This window comes from Maylandia zebra, linkage group LG4 (genome assembly GCF_041146795.1).
Source record: "Maylandia zebra isolate NMK-2024a linkage group LG4, Mzebra_GT3a, whole genome shotgun sequence".
NCBI classification, from domain to species: domain Eukaryota; kingdom Metazoa; phylum Chordata; class Actinopteri; order Cichliformes; family Cichlidae; genus Maylandia; species Maylandia zebra.
In genome coordinates, this window is record NC_135170.1 from 20,730,381 (window position 1) to 20,751,109 (window position 20,729).

The following is a 20,729-nucleotide window of genomic DNA, read 5'->3' on the forward strand; positions in this document are numbered from 1 at the left end:
GTCCGTTGCCATGCGTTTACATGTGTTGTTATGGGTTAACTGTCCGTTGCCATGCGTTTACATGCGTTGTTATGGGTTAACTGTCCGTTGTTATGGGTTAACTGTCCGTTGCCATGGTTACCGGTCCGTTGGCATGGTAACCGGTCCGTTGTCATGGGTTACCGGTCCGTTGCCATGGTAACCGGTCCGTTGCCATGGGTTACCTGACCGTTGCCATGGGTTAACTGTCCGTTGCCATGCGTTAACTGTCCGTTGCCATGCGTTTACATGTGTTGTTATGGGTTAACTGTCCGTTGCCATGCGTTTACATGCGTTGTTATGGGTTAACTGTCCGTTGCCATGGGTTATATGACCGTTGCCATGGGTTAACTGTCCGTTGCCATGCGTTAACTGTCCGTTGCCATGCGTTTACATGCGTTGTTATGGGTTAACTGTCCGTTGCCATGCGTTTACATGCGTTGTTATGGGTTAACTGTCCGTTGCCATGCGTTTACATGCGTTGTTATGGGTTAACTGTCCGTTGCCATGCGTTTACATGCGTTGTTATGGGTTAACTGTCCGTTGCCATGGGTTACCGGTCCGTTGCCATGGTAACCGGTCCGTTGCCATGGGTTACCGGTCCGTTGCCATGGTAACCGGTCCGTTGCCATGGGTTACCTGACCGTTGCCATGGGTTAACTGTCCGTTGCCATGCGTTAACTGTCCGTTGCCATGCGTTTACATGTGTTGTTATGGGTTAACTGTCCGTTGCCATGCGTTTACATGCGTTGTTATGGGTTAACTGTCCGTTGCCATGGGTTATATGACCGTTGCCATGGGTTAACTGTCCGTTGCCATGCGTTAACTGTCCGTTGCCATGCGTTTACATGCGTTGTTATGGGTTAACTGTCCGTTGCCATGCGTTTACATGCGTTGTTATGGGTTAACTGTCCGTTGCCATGCGTTTACATGCGTTGTTATGGGTTAACTGTCCGTTGCCATGCGTTTACATGCGTTGTTATGGGTTAACTGTCCGTTGCCATGGGTTATATGACCGTTGCCATGGGTTAACTGTCCGTTGCCATGCGTTAACTGTCCGTTGCCATGCGTTTACATGCGTTGTTATGGGTTAACTGTCCGTTGCCATGCGTTTACATGCGTTGTTATGGGTTAACTGTCCGTTGCCATGCGTTTACATGCGTTGTTATGGGTTAACTGTCCGTTGTTATGGGTTAACTGTCCGTTGCCATGGTTACCGGTCCGTTGGCATGGTAACCGGTCCGTTGTCATGGGTTACCGGTCCGTTGCCATGGTAACCGGTCCGTTGCCATGGGTTACCTGACCGTTGCCATGGGTTAACTGTCCGTTGCCATGCGTTAACTGTCCGTTGCCATGCGTTTACATGTGTTGTTATGGGTTAACTGTCCGTTGCCATGCGTTTACATGCGTTGTTATGGGTTAACTGTCCGTTGCCATGGGTTATATGACCGTTGCCATGGGTTAACTGTCCGTTGCCATGCGTTAACTGTCCGTTGCCATGCGTTTACATGCGTTGTTATGGGTTAACTGTCCGTTGCCATGCGTTTACATGCGTTGTTATGGGTTAACTGTCCGTTGCCATGCGTTTACATGCGTTGTTATGGGTTAACTGTCCGTTGCCATGCGTTTACATGCGTTGTTATGGGTTAACTGTCCGTTGCCATGGGTTACCGGTCCGTTGCCATGGTAACCGGTCCGTTGCCATGGGTTACCGGTCCGTTGCCATGGTAACCGGTCCGTTGCCATGGGTTACCTGACCGTTGCCATGGGTTAACTGTCCGTTGCCATGCGTTAACTGTCCGTTGCCATGCGTTTACATGTGTTGTTATGGGTTAACTGTCCGTTGCCATGCGTTTACATGCGTTGTTATGGGTTAACTGTCCGTTGCCATGGGTTATATGACCGTTGCCATGGGTTAACTGTCCGTTGCCATGCGTTAACTGTCCGTTGCCATGCGTTTACATGCGTTGTTATGGGTTAACTGTCCGTTGCCATGCGTTTACATGCGTTGTTATGGGTTAACTGTCCGTTGCCATGCGTTTACATGCGTTGTTATGGGTTAACTGTCCGTTGCCATGCGTTTACATGCGTTGTTATGGGTTAACTGTCCGTTGCCATGCGTTTACATGCGTTGTTATGGGTTAACTGTCCGTTGCCATGGGTTATATGACCGTTGCCATGGGTTAACTGTCCGTTGCCATGCGTTAACTGTCCGTTGCCATGCGTTTACATGCGTTGTTATGGGTTAACTGTCCGTTGCCATGCGTTTACATGCGTTGTTATGGGTTAACTGTCCGTTGCCATGCGTTTACATGCGTTGTTATGGGTTAACTGTCCGTTGCCATGGGTTACCGGTCCGTTGCCATGGTAACCGGTCCGTTGCCATGGTAACCGGTCCGTTGCCATGGGTTACCTGACCGTTGCCATGGGTTAACTGTCCGTTGCCATGCGTTAACTGTCCGTTGCCATGCGTTTACATGCGTTGTTATGGGTTAACTGTCTGTTGCCATGCGTTTACATGTGTTGTTATGGGTTAACTGTCCGTTGCCATGGGTTAACTGTCCGTTGCCATGCGTTAACTGTCCGTTGCCATGCGTTTACATGCGTTGTTATGGGTTAACTGTCCGTTGCCATGCGTTTACATGCGTTGTTATGGGTTAACTGTCCGTTGCCATGCGTTTACATGCGTTGTTATGGGTTACCTGACCGTTGCCATGGGCTAACTGTCCGTTGCCATGCGTTAACTGTCCGTTGCCATGCGTTTACATGTGTTGTTATGGGTTAACTGTCCGTTGCCATGCGTTTACATGCGTTGTTATGGGTTAACTGTCCGTTGCCATGCGTTTACATGCGTTGTTATGGGTTAACTGTCCGTTGCCATGGGTTATATGACCGTTGCCATGGGTTAACTGTCCGTTGCCATGCGTTAACTGTCCGTTGCCATGCGTTTACATGCGTTGTTATGGGTTAACTGTCCGTTGCCATGGGTTACCGGTCCGTTGCCATGGTAACCGGTCCGTTGCCATGGGTTACCGGTCCGTTGCCATGGTAACCGGTCCGTTGCCATGGGTTACCTGACCGTTGCCATGGGTTAACTGTCCGTTGCCATGCGTTAACTGTCCGTTGCCATGCGTTTACATGTGTTGTTATGGGTTAACTGTCCGTTGCCATGCGTTTACATGCGTTGTTATGGGTTAACTGTCCGTTGCCATGCGTTTACATGCGTTGTTATGGGTTAACTGTCCGTTGCCATGCGTTTACATGCGTTGTTATGGGTTAACTGTCCGTTGCCATGCGTTTACATGCGTTGTTATGGGTTAACTGTCCGTTGCCATGCGTTTACATGCGTTGTTATGGGTTAACTGTCCGTTGCCATGGGTTACCGGTCCGTTGCCATGGTAACCGGTCCGTTGCCATGGGTTACCAGACCGTTGCCATGGGTTAACTGTCCGTTGCCATGCATTTACATGCGTTGTTATGGGTTAACTGTCCGTTGCCATGCGTTTACATGCGTTGTTATGGGTTAACTGTCCGTTGCCATGCGTTTACATGCGTTGTTATGGGTTAACTGTCCGTTGTTATGGGTTAACTGTCCGTTGCCATGGGTTACCGGTCCGTTGCCATGGTAACCGGTCCGTTGCCATGGGTTACCGGTCCGTTGCCATGGTAACGGTCCGTTGCCATGGGTTACCTGACCGTTACCATGGGTTAACTGTCCGTTGCCATGCGTTAACTGTCCGTTGCCATGCATTTACATGCGTTGTTATGGGTTAACTGTCCGTTGCCATGCGTTTACATGCGTTGTTATGGGTTAACTGTCCGTTGCCATGCGTTTACATGCGTTGTTATGGGTTAACTGTCCGTTGCCATGCGTTTACATGCGTTGTTATGGGTTAACTGTCCGTTGCCATGGGTTATATGACCGTTGCCATGGGTTAACTGTCCGTTGCCATGCGTTAACTGTCCGTTGCCATGCGTTTACATGCGTTGTTATGGGTTAACTGTCCGTTGCCATGCGTTAACTGTCCGTTGCCATGCGTTTACATGCGTTGTTATGGGTTAACTGTCCGTTGCCATGCGTTTACATGCGTTGTTATGGGTTAACTGTCCGTTGCCATGCGTTTACATGCGTTGTTATGGGTTAACTGTCCGTTGTTATGGGTTAACTGTCCGTTGCCATGGGTTACCGGTCCGTTGCCATGGTAACCGGTCCGTTGCCATGGGTTACCGGTCCGTTGCCATGCGTTAACTGTCCGTTGCCATGCGTTTACATGCGTTGTTATGGGTTAACTGTCCGTTGCCATGCGTTTACATGCGTTGTTATGGGTTAACTGTCCGTTGTTATGGGTTAACTGTCCGTTGCCATGGGTTACCGGTCCGTTGCCATGGTAACCGGTCCGTTGCCATGGGTTACCGGTCCGTTGCCATGGTAACGGTCCGTTGCCATGGGTTACCTGACCGTTGCCATGGGTTAAATGTCCGTTGCCATGCGTTAACTGTCCGTTGCCATGCGTTTACATGCGTTGTTATGGGTTAACTGTCCGTTGCCATGCGTTTACATGCGTTGTTATGGGTTAACTGTCCGTTGCCATGCGTTTACATGCGTTGTTATGGGTTAACTGTCCGTTGCCATGCGTTTACATGCGTTGTTATGGGTTAACTGTCCGTTGCCATGGGTTATATGACCGTTGCCATGGGTTAACTGTCTGTTGCCATGCGTTAACTGTCCGTTGCCATGCGTTTACATGCGTTGTTATGGGTTAACTGTCCGCTGCCATGCGTTTACATGCGTTGTTATGGGTTAACTGTCCGTTGCCATGCGTTTACATGCGTTGTTATGGGTTAACTGTCCGTTGCCATGCGTTTACATGCGTTGTTATGGGTTAACTGTCCGTTGCCATGGGTTATATGACCGTTGCCATGGGTTAACTGTCTGTTGCCATGCGTTAACTGTCCGTTGCCATGCGTTTACATGCGTTGTTATGGGTTAACTGTCCGCTGCCATGCGTTTACATGCGTTGTTATGGGTTAACTGTCCGTTGCCATGCGTTTACATGCGTTGTTATGGGTTAACTGTCCGTTGCCATGCGTTTACATGCGTTGTTATGGGTTAACTGTCCGTTGCCATGCGTTTACATGCGTTGTTATGGGTTAACTGTCCGTTGTTATGGGTTACCGGTCCGTTGCCATGGTAACCGGTCCGTTGCCATGGGTTACCGGTCCGTTGCCATGGGTTAACTGTCCGTTGCCATGCGTTAACTGTCCGTTGCCATGCGTTTACATGTGTTGTTATGGGTTAACTGTCCGTTGCCATGCGTTTACATGCGTTGTTATGGGTTAACTGTCCGTTGCCATGGGTTATATGACCGTTGCCATGGGTTAACTGTCCGTTGCCATGCGTTAACTGTCCGTTGCCATGCGTTTACATGCGTTGTTATGGGTTAACTGTCCGTTGCCATGCGTTTACATGCGTTGTTATGGGTTAACTGTCCGTTGCCATGCGTTTACATGCGTTGTTATGGGTTAACTGTCCGTTGCCATGGGTTACCGGTCCGTTGCCATGGTAACCGGTCCGTTGCCATGGGTTACCGGTCCGTTGCCATGGTAACCGGTCCATTGCCATGGGTTACCTGACCGTTGCCATGGGTTAACTGTCCGTTGCCATGCGTTAACTGTCCGTTGCCATGCGTTTACATGTGTTGTTATGGGTTAACTGTCCGTTGCCATGCGTTTACATGCGTTGTTATGGGTTAACTGTCCGTTGCCATGGGTTATATGACCGTTGCCATGGGTTAACTGTCCGTTGCCATGCGTTAACTGTCCGTTGCCATGCGTTTACATGCGTTGTTATGGGTTAACTGTCCGTTGCCATGCGTTTACATGCGTTGTTATGGGTTAACTGTCCGTTGCCATGGGTTACCGGTCCGTTGCCATGGTAACCGGTCCGTTGCCATGGGTTACCGGTCCGTTGCCATGGTAACCGGTCCGTTGCCATGGGTTACCTGACCGTTGCCATGGGTTAACTGTCCGTTGCCATGCGTTAACTGTCCGTTGCCATGCGTTTACATGTGTTGTTATGGGTTAACTGTCCGTTGCCATGCGTTTACATGCGTTGTTATGGGTTAACTGTCCGTTGCCATGCGTTTACATGCGTTGTTATGGGTTAACTGTCCGTTGCCATGCGTTTACATGCGTTGTTATGGGTTAACTGTCCGTTGTTATGGGTTAACTGTCCGTTGTTATGGGTTAACTGTCCGTTGCCATGGTTACCGGTCCGTTGCCATGGTAACCGGTCCGTTGTCATGGGTTACCGGTCCGTTGCCATGGTAACCGGTCCGTTGCCATGGGTTACCTGACCGTTGCCATGGGTTAACTGTCCGTTGCCATGCGTTAACTGTCCGTTGCCATGCGTTTACATGTGTTGTTATGGGTTAACTGTCCGTTGCCATGCGTTTACATGCGTTGTTATGGGTTAACTGTCCGTTGTTATGGGTTAAATGTCTGTTGCCATGGGTTACCGGTCCGTTGCCATGGTAACCGGTCCGTTGCCATGGGTTACCGGTCCGTTGCCATGGTAACCGGTCCGTTGCCATGGGTTACCAGACCGTTGCCATGGGTTAACTGTCCGTTGCCATGCGTTAACTGTCCGTTGCCATGCGTTTACATGCGTTGTTATGGGTTAACTGTCCGTTGTTATGGGTTAACTGTCTGTTGCCATGGGTTACCGGTCCGTTGCCATGGTAACCGGTCCGTTGCCATGGGTTACCGGTCCGTTGCCATGGTAACCGGTCCGTTGCCATGGGTTACCAGACCGTTGCCATGGGTTAACTGTCCGTTGCCATGCGTTAACTGTCCGTTGCCATGCGTTTACATGTGTTGTTATGGGTTAACTGTCCGTTGCCATGCGTTTACATGCGTTGTTATGGGTTAACTGTCCGTTGCCATGCGTTTACATGCGTTGTTATGGGTTAACTGTCCGTTGCCATGCGTTTACATGCGTTGTTATGGGTTAACTGTCCGTTGTTATGGGTTAACTGTCCGTTGCCATGGGTTACCGGTCCGTTGCCATGGTAACCGGTCCGTTGCCATGGGTTACCGGTCCGTTGCCATGGTAACCGGTCCGTTGCCATGGTAACCGGTCCGTTGCCATGGGTTACCTGACCGTTGCCATGGGTTAACTGTCCGTTGCCATGCGTTAACTGTCCGTTGCCATGCGTTTACATGTGTTGTTATGGGTTAACTGTCCGTTGCCATGCGTTTACATGCGTTGTTATGGGTTAACTGTCCGTTGCCATGGGTTATATGACCGTTGCCATGGGTTAACTGTCCGTTGCCATGCGTTAACTGTCCGTTGCCATGCGTTTACATGCGTTGTTATGGGTTAACTGTCCGTTGCCATGCGTTTACATGGTTTGTTATGGGTTAACTGTCCGTTGCCATGCGTTTACATGCGTTGTTATGGGTTAACTGTCCGTTGTTATGGGTTAAATGTCTGTTGCCATGGGTTACCGGTCCGTTGCCATGGTAACCGGTCCGTTGCCATGGGTTACTGGTCCGTTGCCATGGTAACCGGTCCGTTGCCATGGGTTACCAGACCGTTGCCATGGGTTAACTGTCCGTTGCCATGCGTTAACTGTCCGTTGCCATGCGTTTACATGTGTTGTTATGGGTTAACTGTCCGTTGCCATGCGTTTACATGCGTTGTTATGGGTTAACTGTCCGTTGCCATGTGTTTACATGCGTTGTTATGGGTTAACTGTCCGTTGCCATGCGTTTACATGCGTTGTTATGGGTTAACTGTCCGTTGCCATGGGTTATATGACCGTTGCCATGGGTTAACTGTCCGTTGCCATGCGTTTACATGCGTTGTTATGGGTTAACTGTCCGTTGCCATGCGTTTACATGCGTTGTTATGGGTTAACTGTCCGTTGTTATGGGTTAAATGTCTGTTGCCATGGGTTACCGGTCCGTTGCCATGGTAACCGGTCCGTTGCCATGGGTTACCGGTCCGTTGCCATGGTAACCGGTCCGTTGCCATGGGTTACCAGACCGTTGCCATGGGTTAACTGTCCGTTGCCATGCGTTAACTGTCCGTTGCCATGCGTTTACATGTGTTGTTATGGGTTAACTGTCCGTTGCCATGCGTTTACATGCGTTGTTATGGGTTAACTGTCCGTTGCCATGCGTTTACATGCGTTGTTATGGGTTAACTGTCCGTTGTTATGGGTTAACTGTCCGTTGCCATGGGTTACCGGTCCGTTGCCATGGTAACCGGTCCATTGCCATGGGTTACCGGTCCGTTGCCATGGTAACCGGTCCGTTGCCATGGTAACCGGTCCGTTGCCATGGGTTACCTGACCGTTGCCATGGGTTAACTGTCCGTTGCCATGCGTTAACTGTCCGTTGCCATGCGTTTACATGTGTTGTTATGGGTTAACTGTCCGTTGCCATGCGTTTACATGCGTTGTTATGGGTTAACTGTCCGTTGCCATGGGTTATATGACCGTTGCCATGGGTTAACTGTCTGTTGCCATGCGTTAACTGTCCGTTGCCATGCGTTTACATGCGTTGTTATGGGTTAACTGTCCGTTGCCATGCGTTTACATGCGTTGTTATGGGTTAACTGTCCGTTGCCATGCGTTTACATGCGTTGTTATGGGTTAACTGTCCGTTGTTATGGGTTAACTGTCTGTTGCCATGGGTTACCGGTCCGTTGCCATGGTAACCGGTCCGTTGCCATGGGTTACCGGTCCGTTGCCATGGTAACCGTTTGCCAGTTTGCCAGAGAGCACATGGATGATACAGCAGAGGATTGGGAGAATGTCATGTGGTCAGATGAAACCAAAGTAGAACTTTTTGGTATAAACTCAACTCGTCGTGTTTGGAGGAAGAAGAATACTGAGTTGCATCCCAAGAACACCATACCTACTGTGAAGCATGGGGGTGGAAACATCATGCTATGGGGCTGTTTTTCTGCCAAGGGGACAGGACGACTGATCCGTGTTAAGGACAGAATGAATGGGGCCATGTATCGTGAGATTTTGAGCCAAAACCTCCTTCCATCAGTGAGAACTTTGAAGATGAAACGAGGCTGGGTCTTCCAACATGACAATGATCCAAAACACACTGCCCGGGCAACAAAGGAGTGGCTCCGTAAGAAGCATTTGAAAGTCCTGGAGTGGCCTAGCCAGTCTCCAGACCTCAACCCCATAGAAAATCTGTGGCGGGAGTTGAAAGTCCGTGTTGCTCGGCGACAGCCCCAAAACATCACTGTTCTCGAGAAGATCTGCATGGAGGAATGGGCCAAAATACCAGCTACTGTGTGTGCAAACCTGGTAAAGACCTATAGTAAACGTTTGACCTCTGTTATTGCCAACAAAGGTTATGTTACAAAGTATTGAGTGAGGCAAATCTGAACACATCCTGTCAGCATTTTTCAGATGAATACATTTAAGTAAACAACTTAGTTTCACACTTTAGGATCTGTAGCCATTACAAGAGTTATAGAGCATTTTGGGGATTGCACAGGCATCGGTTTTCTATTGCCCATTTGCGAGGAGTAAGCGCGCCCCCCATTTGCGAGGTGTGCCCACTGCTTGCTCCACAGGGTGGAGACCAACAGAGAAGGGCGGGGGATTCTCTGGCTTCTGGATTCATCTGATAACCAGCTCGCAAAAAAAAACGAAATAAAAACAAACCAACAAACACAAAAACAGAAGATATTATGACACAGCCTTTCAATTTGCACCGATGTGTTTTCCAAATTCTATCATACACATATATGCAAAAAGTGAGCGCGAGGGTCCTCGGTGCACCTGCTTGCTGCTGTGTTGAAGTCTCTCACACGCACGCACGCACGCACGCACGCACGCACACACACACACACACACACACACACACATTGTTTTAATCACTTTCTGTCCTGTGCTTGAAGTTTGATTTAGGCTTCTGCAGGAAATCTATGTCCTTTTAACCCTATGTTCCAACCTTCCACGCCATTCAAGTGTAATTATATTTCATGGGAGGTGCACATCAGGTCACGTGGAAGGTTATGGTGTAGATTTCAGGGATTTTTCTCATCATGAATGTATTAATGCAGTTTAAAATGCTCTGCACAAACACCTTTAGACTCTTTTAGGCCACAGTAACGTGATGCCAGCCAGAAAACAAGTGTTCCAGTATGTGTTTCTTGTGTTTTTGTGGGGTTTTTTTCTCTTCTTTGGTTCTTCAGTTGTATTTTAAAGATTCAAGGACAGGGGCAGGTTAGCTGAGAGTAAATGCTGTGCTACATTCATATCGCCCTACACATTAATGTCAAATAAATTAGATTAAGATTTGCAAGCTTAGCAAAATTAAGGCTATAAATGATCCATAATGCAGCTCTGCATTTCAAACCTGTCAGAGAACAATCGGGGTACATTTAATACATGTAATTAATCGTCTTTTCCTTTCTTTTTTTTAGGCTTGCTTTATATATTATACTTCATATTAAAGATTGACAATCCAAAATATATTACTTTTAATTAAGCCTTTCTTCTCTGCGGGCTCTTTTGAAACACACAGAGTTGGTGTTTAGTTTGGTGTTTACTTTAACACAATCTGCCGCATGCGTGTGTTTGTGTGTGTGTGTGAGACCCTTAACATTAATTTCCTGTTTAAATTAAACGGATCAGAGTCATGAGCTTAATGGGCACGCTCTCTTTACGTTTCTGTCTCGTTGTCATCTTATCTTTAATGCTGTTGTGTACACGTTCTGTTATTTTTACAGCCTTTGCCCTTTATTTTCGCCCTCGTGACCCCCCTGCTGTGAGTTTTATAGTAATGCACAAAGCTGACAGGTGAATGGATAGTTCTATAGAATAAAACACAAAAGCGGCTAAATAATCACCTACCATGGAAAATGCAGACAAAAGACGGCCAAGCGTCATTTCTCCAAATAACATGTTGTGTTTGTCTAAGCGAGACAGTCACTGGGTGTCACGTACGTTCACACAAATACACAAACGCATGACCTGCTGTCATCTATAACATAATCTGAAGATCCCACTTCCTCTTCCTCACATTTAATCTGATGACTGCTGGTGTCTCGTTTTTGTTGCAGTGATGATCGATTGATTAGTAAGAATGTGCAACTTTATGATTGGATCCCAAAAAACTAGTCATCACACACAGTACTGTGTAAAAGTCTTGAGCCACCCATTATTCTTTATGTCTTGGCAGGTGGATGATTTATTGAAACATACATGGATATACATATACAGCATATACAGTAAAAACAGAGCTTGTACTATTCTAACGAGCTTCAGAGTGAATATTAAGTATGAGTGCCTTTATTCTTCAGCTCTATGTCAGCTCTGTGAGGATCTTCAGGATCAGTTCTCCAGGGTTCATGAAGGATGTTCAAAGCTCTTCTTTGGATGTTTCTGCCTTTTGTTCTGTTCTCTGTCAGGATGATCTCACAGAGATCTGGCTCTGGGGAGGCCCATCCATCACTGATAGTGTTCCTCTATATGTTCTTCTATCCAGGTATGATTTAATTATTAGCAGATGGGTTCCAGAAGGTGGATCAAACTGATTGTATTTTTCTTCCTTCATAATTCATCTGTTTATCAAAGATCTCCAACATCACAGACTGACCTGCAGCTGAGACCATGACAGAGCAATCTGTCTGAGAGACTGCAGTCAGTCCAAATTGGGCTGCAACTGTTTGGAGATGGGTTGCCTCCCACCAGACAATCTGTGCAGTTACTCTGCAGTCAAAAGACGCTGAGGGTGTTACACGATCAACATCTGGGCCTTTAGTTGGTTTAGTTGGTTGCTGGAACTACTTGCAGTTCGTCATCAAACAAAAAAGAAAATTCAGTGTAATCACGGGACAACCACAGATTTATCTTTCCCTTGTCACAAGGAGGTTGTCATCCTATTTTTACTCTAATCCAGGGGTGGGGGACTCTAAATTGCGTCCTCAACATGTCTTGAAGTTCTCCAGAGGCCTGGTAATGAACTGATCATTTGATTCCGGTGTGTTGACCCAGGGTGATATCTAAAACCTGCAGGAGACGGGGCCTTGACCCCTGCTCTAGTCCAATATGATAAAAGCTAGCTTGGCTCGTACTAACTGCTAAATGGAAGGAATCCGGTCTTTGGGTGATGACGTGATGAATCCTGCTTCCGGGCCCAAACTACTCTGTGTTTAATAAGGCTTTTGTGTTTTTTACATGTTTTAATGCTTTGTATCTTGTTCTATTTAATCTCAACAAGCCCTAAAAACAGTCAGTGATCACTGTCGGCCTCTCTCGGGTTTTATTACCACTAATCATTTTAAAGCTTAGTTTTCAAAACTTTATGATGTAACTACAGCCCAGCCCATGCAGCAGTATATTAATAACTAATCTGGTATTGTGGATGGATTATCTCAGCTGTTCTCCCGACTGAAGTTCGGTCCGTTTACAGCATCCTGCCATGCGATTGCATTTGTCCCGAACCTTCGGGAACACTCACGTTAACTTTGAGTGGAAAAAAGTTAGCGTTCATCGTCTAGCTTCAGTTTATATTATGCTAACATATCTGTGTCGCTAGCGATCAAGTAGCACATCATTATATACCAGCTAACCCAATTTCAGTAACCCTACAAACGTCACTGCTGTTTAGTTTCCTGTCTTCATTTATGTTGGAAGTGATAGCAGAGCTGTACGTTTTAATTTGTTTTGCAAATCTCTCATTCAGAACATGGTATATTTTATTAACAGATAAGTTACAGAATAGAGTAATCTCAAGAAACATCCTTCAGCTACTTTTTTACTTTTACTTGAGTAAATGAGTTGAGTCAGTACTTCAACTTTTAGTGGAATATTTTTTAACAGTAGTTTATGAACTTTTACTTAACTAATGTCTGTACTTTTGCCAGCTCTGATACTCAAATGGGAATGTCTGACTAGTTGATGGTATAAATTTCTGGCTTCAGACTAGTTTTTGCACCTTTACTGACAGTATAGTTTCTCGGTTAACATCTCTCACTTACTTTTGCTCTCTGCCTTTCAACCTGCATTAAAGAGAACACCTCAAAGGCAAAGTATGGTTTAATGCCACTCAAGCAGATCAATACTAAAACTCCATCCCTTTTAATTACATTAATTAAATTTCATGCAGCAGTTCATTCACTTTAGTTAATTTGTGTGAAAAAAAGCAAAGTAGAAAGTTGTGATTTAACATAAACTTTATTTTACAGTTATTACATAGGAGAGAGAGAGAGATTCTTAAGCATTCTGGGCCTGAGCTGCCATCATTCGCTCTTTTTGCTTCATTAGACATTTCCTTGCACTGGCATAAGCTCCCAGGTCTCCATCTACAAAGAGGAAAGATGACAATTTAATACATGAAGCGACTGTGCAGCAAAACAGAAAAAGCTCTCCAAAAATCAGGAAATCACAATATGCAAAAACCCAAATCTCCTTTACATAGGAAAAGAAAAGCAAACTCACAAACTCAAAAGCTGGAAATAATGACACTTAATGATAAATGTTGTGTGCCATGACTGAACACTTATTGCTTATAAACTGCACACATCAAAGCTCTGGAACAGCTCAGTACTTACAGCGTGACTGGAAGTTCTTTGTCACCTCATTGAACTGCTGAATTTCCTTAGCACAGTTCTGCTGGTAGCTGTGTCCTTCTCTCTGCTGGCAGGCCCTCAAACGCTCCTGGATCACCTTCACGATCTCCTGATCCACTTTGCTGAGGGACAAGACAGAAACACAAGGGGATTTTCATTTTCTGTCAAAGTCTGTCAGACAGACTTGCCATCTTCTGATCTCTCCCAAATTGTTATGTGTCTTTCAGTCTGGCTGACTGGAATGCTCTAATGCTGTTTGAGACCGTTTCTGAAGCCAGCAAGCACCATACTGGCAGTTTGCTTTGTGTCATTGTGCTACAAGGTGAACTGCTGCCCCCTATTCATGTTACTGCACTCTGGTGAACACAGTTTCTTTAATGTTCTCCTATATTTGGCTACACTCATGCAATCCCTGCAAAAAAATCTCCAAAGCATGCAGAAGGTGTGTTGGCCAGGTGATGAGCTGTAGGTATTGCTCTGCCAGAATGCTGGGACTTCTGGCCAGTTACATCTTTTGCTTCATGCTCTGAGTCATTTAGAAGCATCAACACAAATGCAAAGAAGTCTGTCAGTATCCTGTCACATAAAGAAAAAAGCCCAGAGCCTCATGAAAGATCCACCCCACCCCAGACACTGTTTTAACTTTTCAGAACAGTAGAAACAGTGAGAAAAAAACAAAAACAAAAACTTTTTTTTTTAACCAAAAGCTATTTTGTAAAGTGAAAAACAAATCGTGCAATAAATGGCTGTAGAACATGACATGTCCTGTTTTGGCATGATCTATGTTTTACTTAGACATTTTATAAATTCTATGTTTACTTTTACAGGCTTGTACATATATTATAGGCTTTATACAGTTGTTTGTTTTTTAAATAGACATATTGTAAGCCTCTTGTCCCCCAGAGCTTTGTATTGAGAGGACATTGCATGCAATTTCACTATATATTCATTCATCTATAATATGAACCAAAGCCTAACCTTATTTTTTATTTATTAAATACAGTACACATTTTCTTTATAAAATGAATTTGAGCTTTGTAAATATTAACTCGGTTACTTTCCACCCTACTGATTAAAAAAACAAAAAACAAAACAAAACAGTGTATGAGACTTTTTTGATGTCAGAGGGGCATGCTAACAAAACTTGTACTTCCTGACCTGCACCATGTTATTTATTCAAAATGCCCACAAACCTTTTGACAAAGATGAAGCCCAAAAGATGAGGTTGTGATGTGAGTATTTTGCGTTTTTGTAGACGATTTTACCTAGGCATAATGCAATATGTGTTTGATTCATTAACAGTGTGTGTGTTACACTTGTGCCTCCACTCAAGTTGAAACATCTTTAGGACTTTTAATGCACAATAAATGATGTCTGTATATATTTGCAAAACGCATTTCAGTTGCTTAAATTTAATTAGTTTACAAAACAACTCTAAAACTATGTTTTCCTTTGTCATTAACATTACAAAGTGCAGACTGGTGGACAAAAAATGCATTCATGTGAAAAGTTTTCATCCCTCTGAATCTCACTCGTATGTTACTTACTAGTCTCTCCTCCACTGCATCTCTGCCTCGTAGTAGCAGGGGTAATCTCCCTCTTTGCACTCCGTCAGGTCAGGAACACGACGGAACTTCTGGTGGTAGTACACGATCTTGTTTTTAGCCCGAATACTGTCAACAGCATCTGGGCGAAGGAAGGAAAGGGTTCAAAGCTCATATAAACTCAGTCCAGGCTGAGTAGGTTGTACATTGCTAGCATAAACATCTAACTAACCGCGGACTTCTACCGCAAAACCTGACATCTACTCGCACAAAACAAAGCTTGTAACTTATCTAGATTTAAACAATTCAGTGGAAGAAAAAGCACCACTTTAAATAAACCAGAATGCGTATACAGCGTCCTCAGTTCTTGTGCTATGTTGTAGAGCTACCCTGTTAGCCGAGTTAGCTTCCAGTTACCTCTAAATGTGGTGACAGGCAGGTCCACGGAATAATAGAAGAGCTTAGACAAAATCAGAGCTGGGTTTGGCAGTGCTGTTTGTTTGTCCACAACCGGAGTCTGCCGAGGAGGCTCTGGGTATGCCCCTTTATCGTAGTCTGCAGGCATTTTTGTACCCTGTTTTGAACAAAACTGAAAAACCCCTACAATTCGACCTCGACAGGTCTCCTTTGGACGGAGCGCATGCGCAGGAAAAGCAAAATAATGGCGAATTAGAGGTCAGCAAATAAAAGCGTTCGAACGTCCTTATGCCAGTCTTTATTACTGAATTAGAATTATTACAAATAAAAAACAACTTAAAAGAAAACTTGGAACGAGCTCACTTCAGTTTTCGTAAAATATGAAGGTCGAAGGGTAAAGGTTGCAGGTTGGACTGTTGTACTAGTTAGCTACAGTAGGGGGCGGCAGGGAGCCGACTATGATAACTTAAGTTGGAATGCAAAAGTCTTGAACCGCCCTTTTTTTCCTCAATATTTTGCTAGGAAAATGGGAAATTGTGCTTGAAAGTACTTGTACTCATCAGTACTTGGCATGACAACTTTTATTCTTTAATATAGTCTGAACTTTTTTAGGTAAGCTTTCTATCCAGTCTATTGTGATGAACCAAGATTTGAACCTGACTTGAACAAGAATTTCAAATTTGGATTCTATGCTATTCCAGACCTGTTGCCACAGATTTTTAGTGCAGTTCTCGTGTATTTCAGCATACCTCAACCTTTTTTACCTTCACTAAAAATAGCCTCTTGACAGTCACCCCTTCCACTGAGACCATTTCAGCAAAAAGTAGATGGGTCAGCTGAAGGGCCAGATGCATCTCTCAGGTCCTGTGTCAGCTCTTTACTGGATCCCCTTGCCCCCTCAATTTCTTAAGGACATGAGTTTCTGAATTCATCGGTGTGGAGTGGTCCTGGGCTGAAAAAACTAAATCAGGTCAACATTGGTCACATGATCACATGGCAGCGAAGACTTTCTTCCTCCTCCTCTCCTTTCTTGGTTGTACGGTTCCTGTCCACTAGGCCTCCCCACCACCTCAGACCTCTGACATTACCATCTTCCCTCCTCCTATCTGGTCAGGACTTGGCAGAGATCGTCTTGTTTGAAAGCGAATACGTCCCCTCATCTGGGCCAAACACCAAATTAGAGCCCTGTGTGTCATCTTATGTATGACTCTAGCATCTGCACTGGTTTCTGTCTCTTTCTATCTGTCGCTGGGACAATCCGCAGACATGGTCAGTGCTCCTTGTGTTTTTGGTTGTTTTCTTCTTTAGAGGATAGTTAAAGCTGCACTTTTTGGACTGTCTTTGCCTCCTACATGTGTGCATGTGTGTGTGTGTGAGATGATTTATCACTTTCTTTGACCTTTTGAATTTATAAGAGTGTATGAAGCACACTGAAATCTAGTAATGGCTACGCTTAGGAGAGCACGTGGAACACTGCGCTGGTGACCTTTTTTTTCCTATAACAAGACACCATCGTTTCAAGTTTTCTTAATTATTTTATTTGGATTTCTGAATTACAGATATGAAACAGAAACAGAGTGAAGCAGAAGCACATGGCCTGAATACAAAGGCAACAGATTGGAAGATCATGACAGATGACTCTTTTTGTGTTCCGCTAACTTAACACTGTTAAAGATTTGGAGGACGTTAAAGAAAATGAGGAAATGATCACAAACAGTTGCTCAAAAACATGACTGATGTCACCATATAATACAGTAACTAAAATGAATAATTTGTTTTGCTATGTAAATGTGTGCTACACTTTTAGTATAAAGTGATGTGGGTGTCTCCCACCACTGATGTGTACATTCGAATGTACACATCTGGACACGTGTGGACATCAGCTTATGTTGTACACTGGCAATGTGTTTATGACCTGACAAATAATCAAAAGGAGATGGTAACTGTAAAAATGAAAGTAACACTAAACACCCATGGGTTATCTAAATGTCATCAATTTGGGCGTGCACCAACTCCATTGTGGCTTTTCAGTCTCATCGCAAATTCCATGCTCCTCGCCACGGGCACATGGGGTTCCTGCCTTGCAAGCGAAGCAAGAAGCACAGGGGGAGGGTGCGTTCATGGCCCAAAGATAACCCCAGCCATCCCGTCCACCTCACTGCCTTCCTGGGATATAAGGCGGGCATGACCCACACGCTGAGAGAGGTGCACCGCACTGCCCTCAGTATGTAAACATTGATGGATGCAAGACTTTAGACAATCTGTTATCTATTTAGTATATAGCATGCATTATTTTAGAGATGTAAATAGAAATTGAAAGTTGAATAAAATCAAATGATACAGAAAGAATAAACTGGGCATTGCTCAGGCTGCATTCAAGCTGTTAGTGTTAAAAACTGAAAGCTGCTTTGATTTTGTGCTGAGGCTAAACTTAAAATGCATTCCTTCACGTCTCTTTTGTTTTGCATATTTTTACCTTTTTATCACCTTCTGTTTACTTGCTGCATGTTTCACTGACTTGAATCTGTCAGTTTTCCTAGCAGGATCTGCCTCCTTCTGTCTTCCACAGAGCAATCAAAGCGAGAAGAAGTTGAGGCGGTGACCATCATCGAGACTCCGCCTGTCATTGTGGTGGGTGTTGTGGGATACATCAAAACGATCCGTGGTTTGCGCTCCCTGAAAACCATCTTTGCTGAGCACCTGAGTGACGAGTGCAAGCGCAGATTTTATAAAAACTGGTACGCGTGTGTGATCATTTAAAGCTCTCCTGTGCATAGAAGTAATTGACCCGCACATACGGTCTTGTCACACTGTTGTTCCTTCAATATGTGCTGAGCTTTTCTGTGTTTCAGGTATAAGAGCAAGAAGAAGGCCTTCACTAAGTATGCTAAGAAGTGGCAGGACGAGACAGGCAAGAAGCAGCTTAACAAAGACTTCAATGCCATGAAGAAGTACTGTTCAGTCATCAGGGTTATTGTTCACTCACAGGTAGGTTCTAAAATCACCATCCTGCATCACATTAGCTCCGTTTTTAGTTTTCCATCTGATTTCATCGGCTAGTATAATCACTGATATTTATTTACTTGATCTCCTTCTGTTAAATCTCTCCCATGGAGGGGGCAGAGGTGTCAGAGTTATCCAACTGCCCACATGCAACAGAGACAAAAGCCTCCAAATCCCCAAACTCTTGGCTGTCGGTAGCTGGATGGCTTTGACTACAACGATCACCTGTGGGGAGCACTGGAGGGCAGTTTCAAATAGCAGTTTATAAATAATTTTCACGGGGGATGAAGGCCACTCACAGAGTCTTTGCCTTTATGTTGGCAGCATGAAGCCAAAGATCAGCCAAGATTTCAGTTCTTAAAATCCTGCTAAGATCAAGCCTCCTCAGCTCATGAAAAAAAACATCAACATGCACATTTAAATATCAGAGTTGTTCCAAGTGACTGGTGTTACATCTGAGAGTTCAAACATGGCCACATGCTGAATAATAAATCTAATTATAGTAACTTGAAAGCAAGATGCTTTTCAGTATGCTTCTCAAGCTCTGCACTTAACAACATAGTTGTTTTAGACTTGGGAGCTGCTTCTGTTTGCAGCTTGCAGGCTTCCCTAATTACTTTCCATCTGCCTCCAGATGCGACTGTTGCCCTTAAGGCAGAAAAAAGCTCACGTCGTGGAGGTGCAGCTAAATGGGGGTACCATCTCGGACAAGGTGGACTGGGCGAAGGAGCACCTGGAGCAGGCTGTGCCCGTATCTGCCGTCTTCTACCAGGATGAGATGATTGATGTCATCGGTGTCACGAAAGGTCACGGCTTCAAAGGTAGGAAATGTGCTGTGGCAGCCCCAGGCGTTGAAAAGTTTAATGAGTAATAAACCGGAAGGTCCAACCATGACTTTTACGTCTTTGGGCTGATAGGCGTGACAAGCCGCTGGCACACAAAGAAACTCCCACGGAAGACTCACAAGGGTTTGAGGAAGGTAGCTTGTATTGGAGCCTGGCATCCTGCCCGTGTGGGCTACACTGAAGCTCGCGCTGGTCAGAAAGGCTATCATCACCGCACTGAGATCAACAAAAAGGTTTATAGCTTTAACAACTTACTATATTATATTTGCACACACCTAGTCAATGTTTGTTGGTTGCCTAAACATCTCTTTAAATAAGGAGTATTATGAATTATTATTATTAGTATGAGGGGTTTTCCATAATTGAAATCTTGATGTCCTCTTTTGTTTTTTCAGATCTACCGTATTGGTAGGGGTCTTCACATCCAGGATGGAAAAGTGATCCGGAACAATGCGTCTACTAACTATGACATCAGCCAGAAAACCATTACCCCCATAGTACTCCCAGCTTTGTGTTACAGTATCATATTGTGCATGAAAGTTTTCTCGTATCCAAAGTCTATATTTATAATGTATCAACAGTAATATAAAATGAAGAGTTTGCATTAGGTGAGATATTTTAACCTTTATTACTACATTTATGTCATAGGGAGGCTTTCCTCGCTATGGTGAAGTGAATAATGACTTTGTCATGGTGAAAGGCTGCATTATCGGGGCTAAAAAACGTGTCCTCACCCTTCGAAAGGTAGGGTGAGGAATTTAAAGTCTTCAGCTCTTACAGGTATCATTCGTGTAAGTGTAGTTTAACGTTTTTGGCTGCTCCTCCTCACAGTCTTTACTCACGCACACATCGCGCAAGTCCAAGGAAGGCATCGAGCTCAAGTTCATTGACACCACTTCCAAATTTGGCCATGGGCGCTTCCAGACAGCCCAGGAGAAGAGAGCATTTATGGTGAGTGTGAAAAAACAACCATAAAGAAAAAAACAACAACCAAAAAAACCCAACTGAATACCAGGAAGCAAAGATTTTGATCGAGTGAGGCAAAATAACAGCACAATATGATTCAAATGTTCAAACTATCCACTGATGACATAATAAAATCTGTAATTATCCTGCTGTGTTTTAACTCCCGACCTCTTGTTTACCTGCAGGGGCCTCTGAAGAAAGACACCCAAAAAACAATGCCAGGTCCTCTGCCAGAGGAGGCCTGAAAGTGTGGATTATAAACCCTACAAAACAATAAAATGTGTAAGTTATACTTGAATTTTGTGTTTTAACTGCATTTGTGTT

The 20,729-nt window shown here is 44.9% G+C and overlaps 2 protein-coding genes across 3 annotated transcripts; one reads left to right on the forward strand and one right to left on the reverse strand.

The window, feature by feature from the left end:
* Positions 1-13,216: 13,216 nt before the first annotated feature.
* Positions 13,217-15,826, reverse strand: ndufb10 (NADH:ubiquinone oxidoreductase subunit B10). The gene is made up of 4 exons (XM_004558358.6): positions 15,592-15,826; positions 15,178-15,316; positions 13,613-13,752; positions 13,217-13,363 (listed from the first exon to the last, which is right to left on the reverse strand). Exons 1-4 carry the CDS (start codon positions 15,737-15,739, stop codon positions 13,275-13,277), a joined length of 516 nt encoding a protein of 171 aa, XP_004558415.1. The 5' UTR covers positions 15,740-15,826; the 3' UTR covers positions 13,217-13,274.
* Positions 15,827-16,750: 924 nt separating this feature from the next.
* LOC101473049 (large ribosomal subunit protein uL3-like) lies at positions 16,751-20,703 on the forward strand. Of its 2 annotated transcripts, XM_004558356.2 has the most exons (10): positions 16,751-16,860; positions 17,623-17,815; positions 18,161-18,329; positions 18,444-18,579; positions 19,229-19,415; positions 19,512-19,672; positions 19,835-19,936; positions 20,088-20,183; positions 20,271-20,390; positions 20,591-20,703. In XM_004558356.2, the coding sequence occupies exons 1-10, from the start codon at positions 16,795-16,797 to the stop codon at positions 20,648-20,650; spliced, it is 1,290 nt and encodes a 429-aa protein (XP_004558413.1). In that variant the 5' UTR covers positions 16,751-16,794; the 3' UTR covers positions 20,651-20,703. The 2 variants fall into 2 exon arrangements, with proteins under 2 accessions (XP_004558413.1, XP_004558414.1); XM_004558357.2 differs by lacking the exon at positions 17,623-17,815 and having other exon boundaries at positions 16,776-16,860.
* Positions 20,704-20,729: the final 26 nt, after the last annotated feature.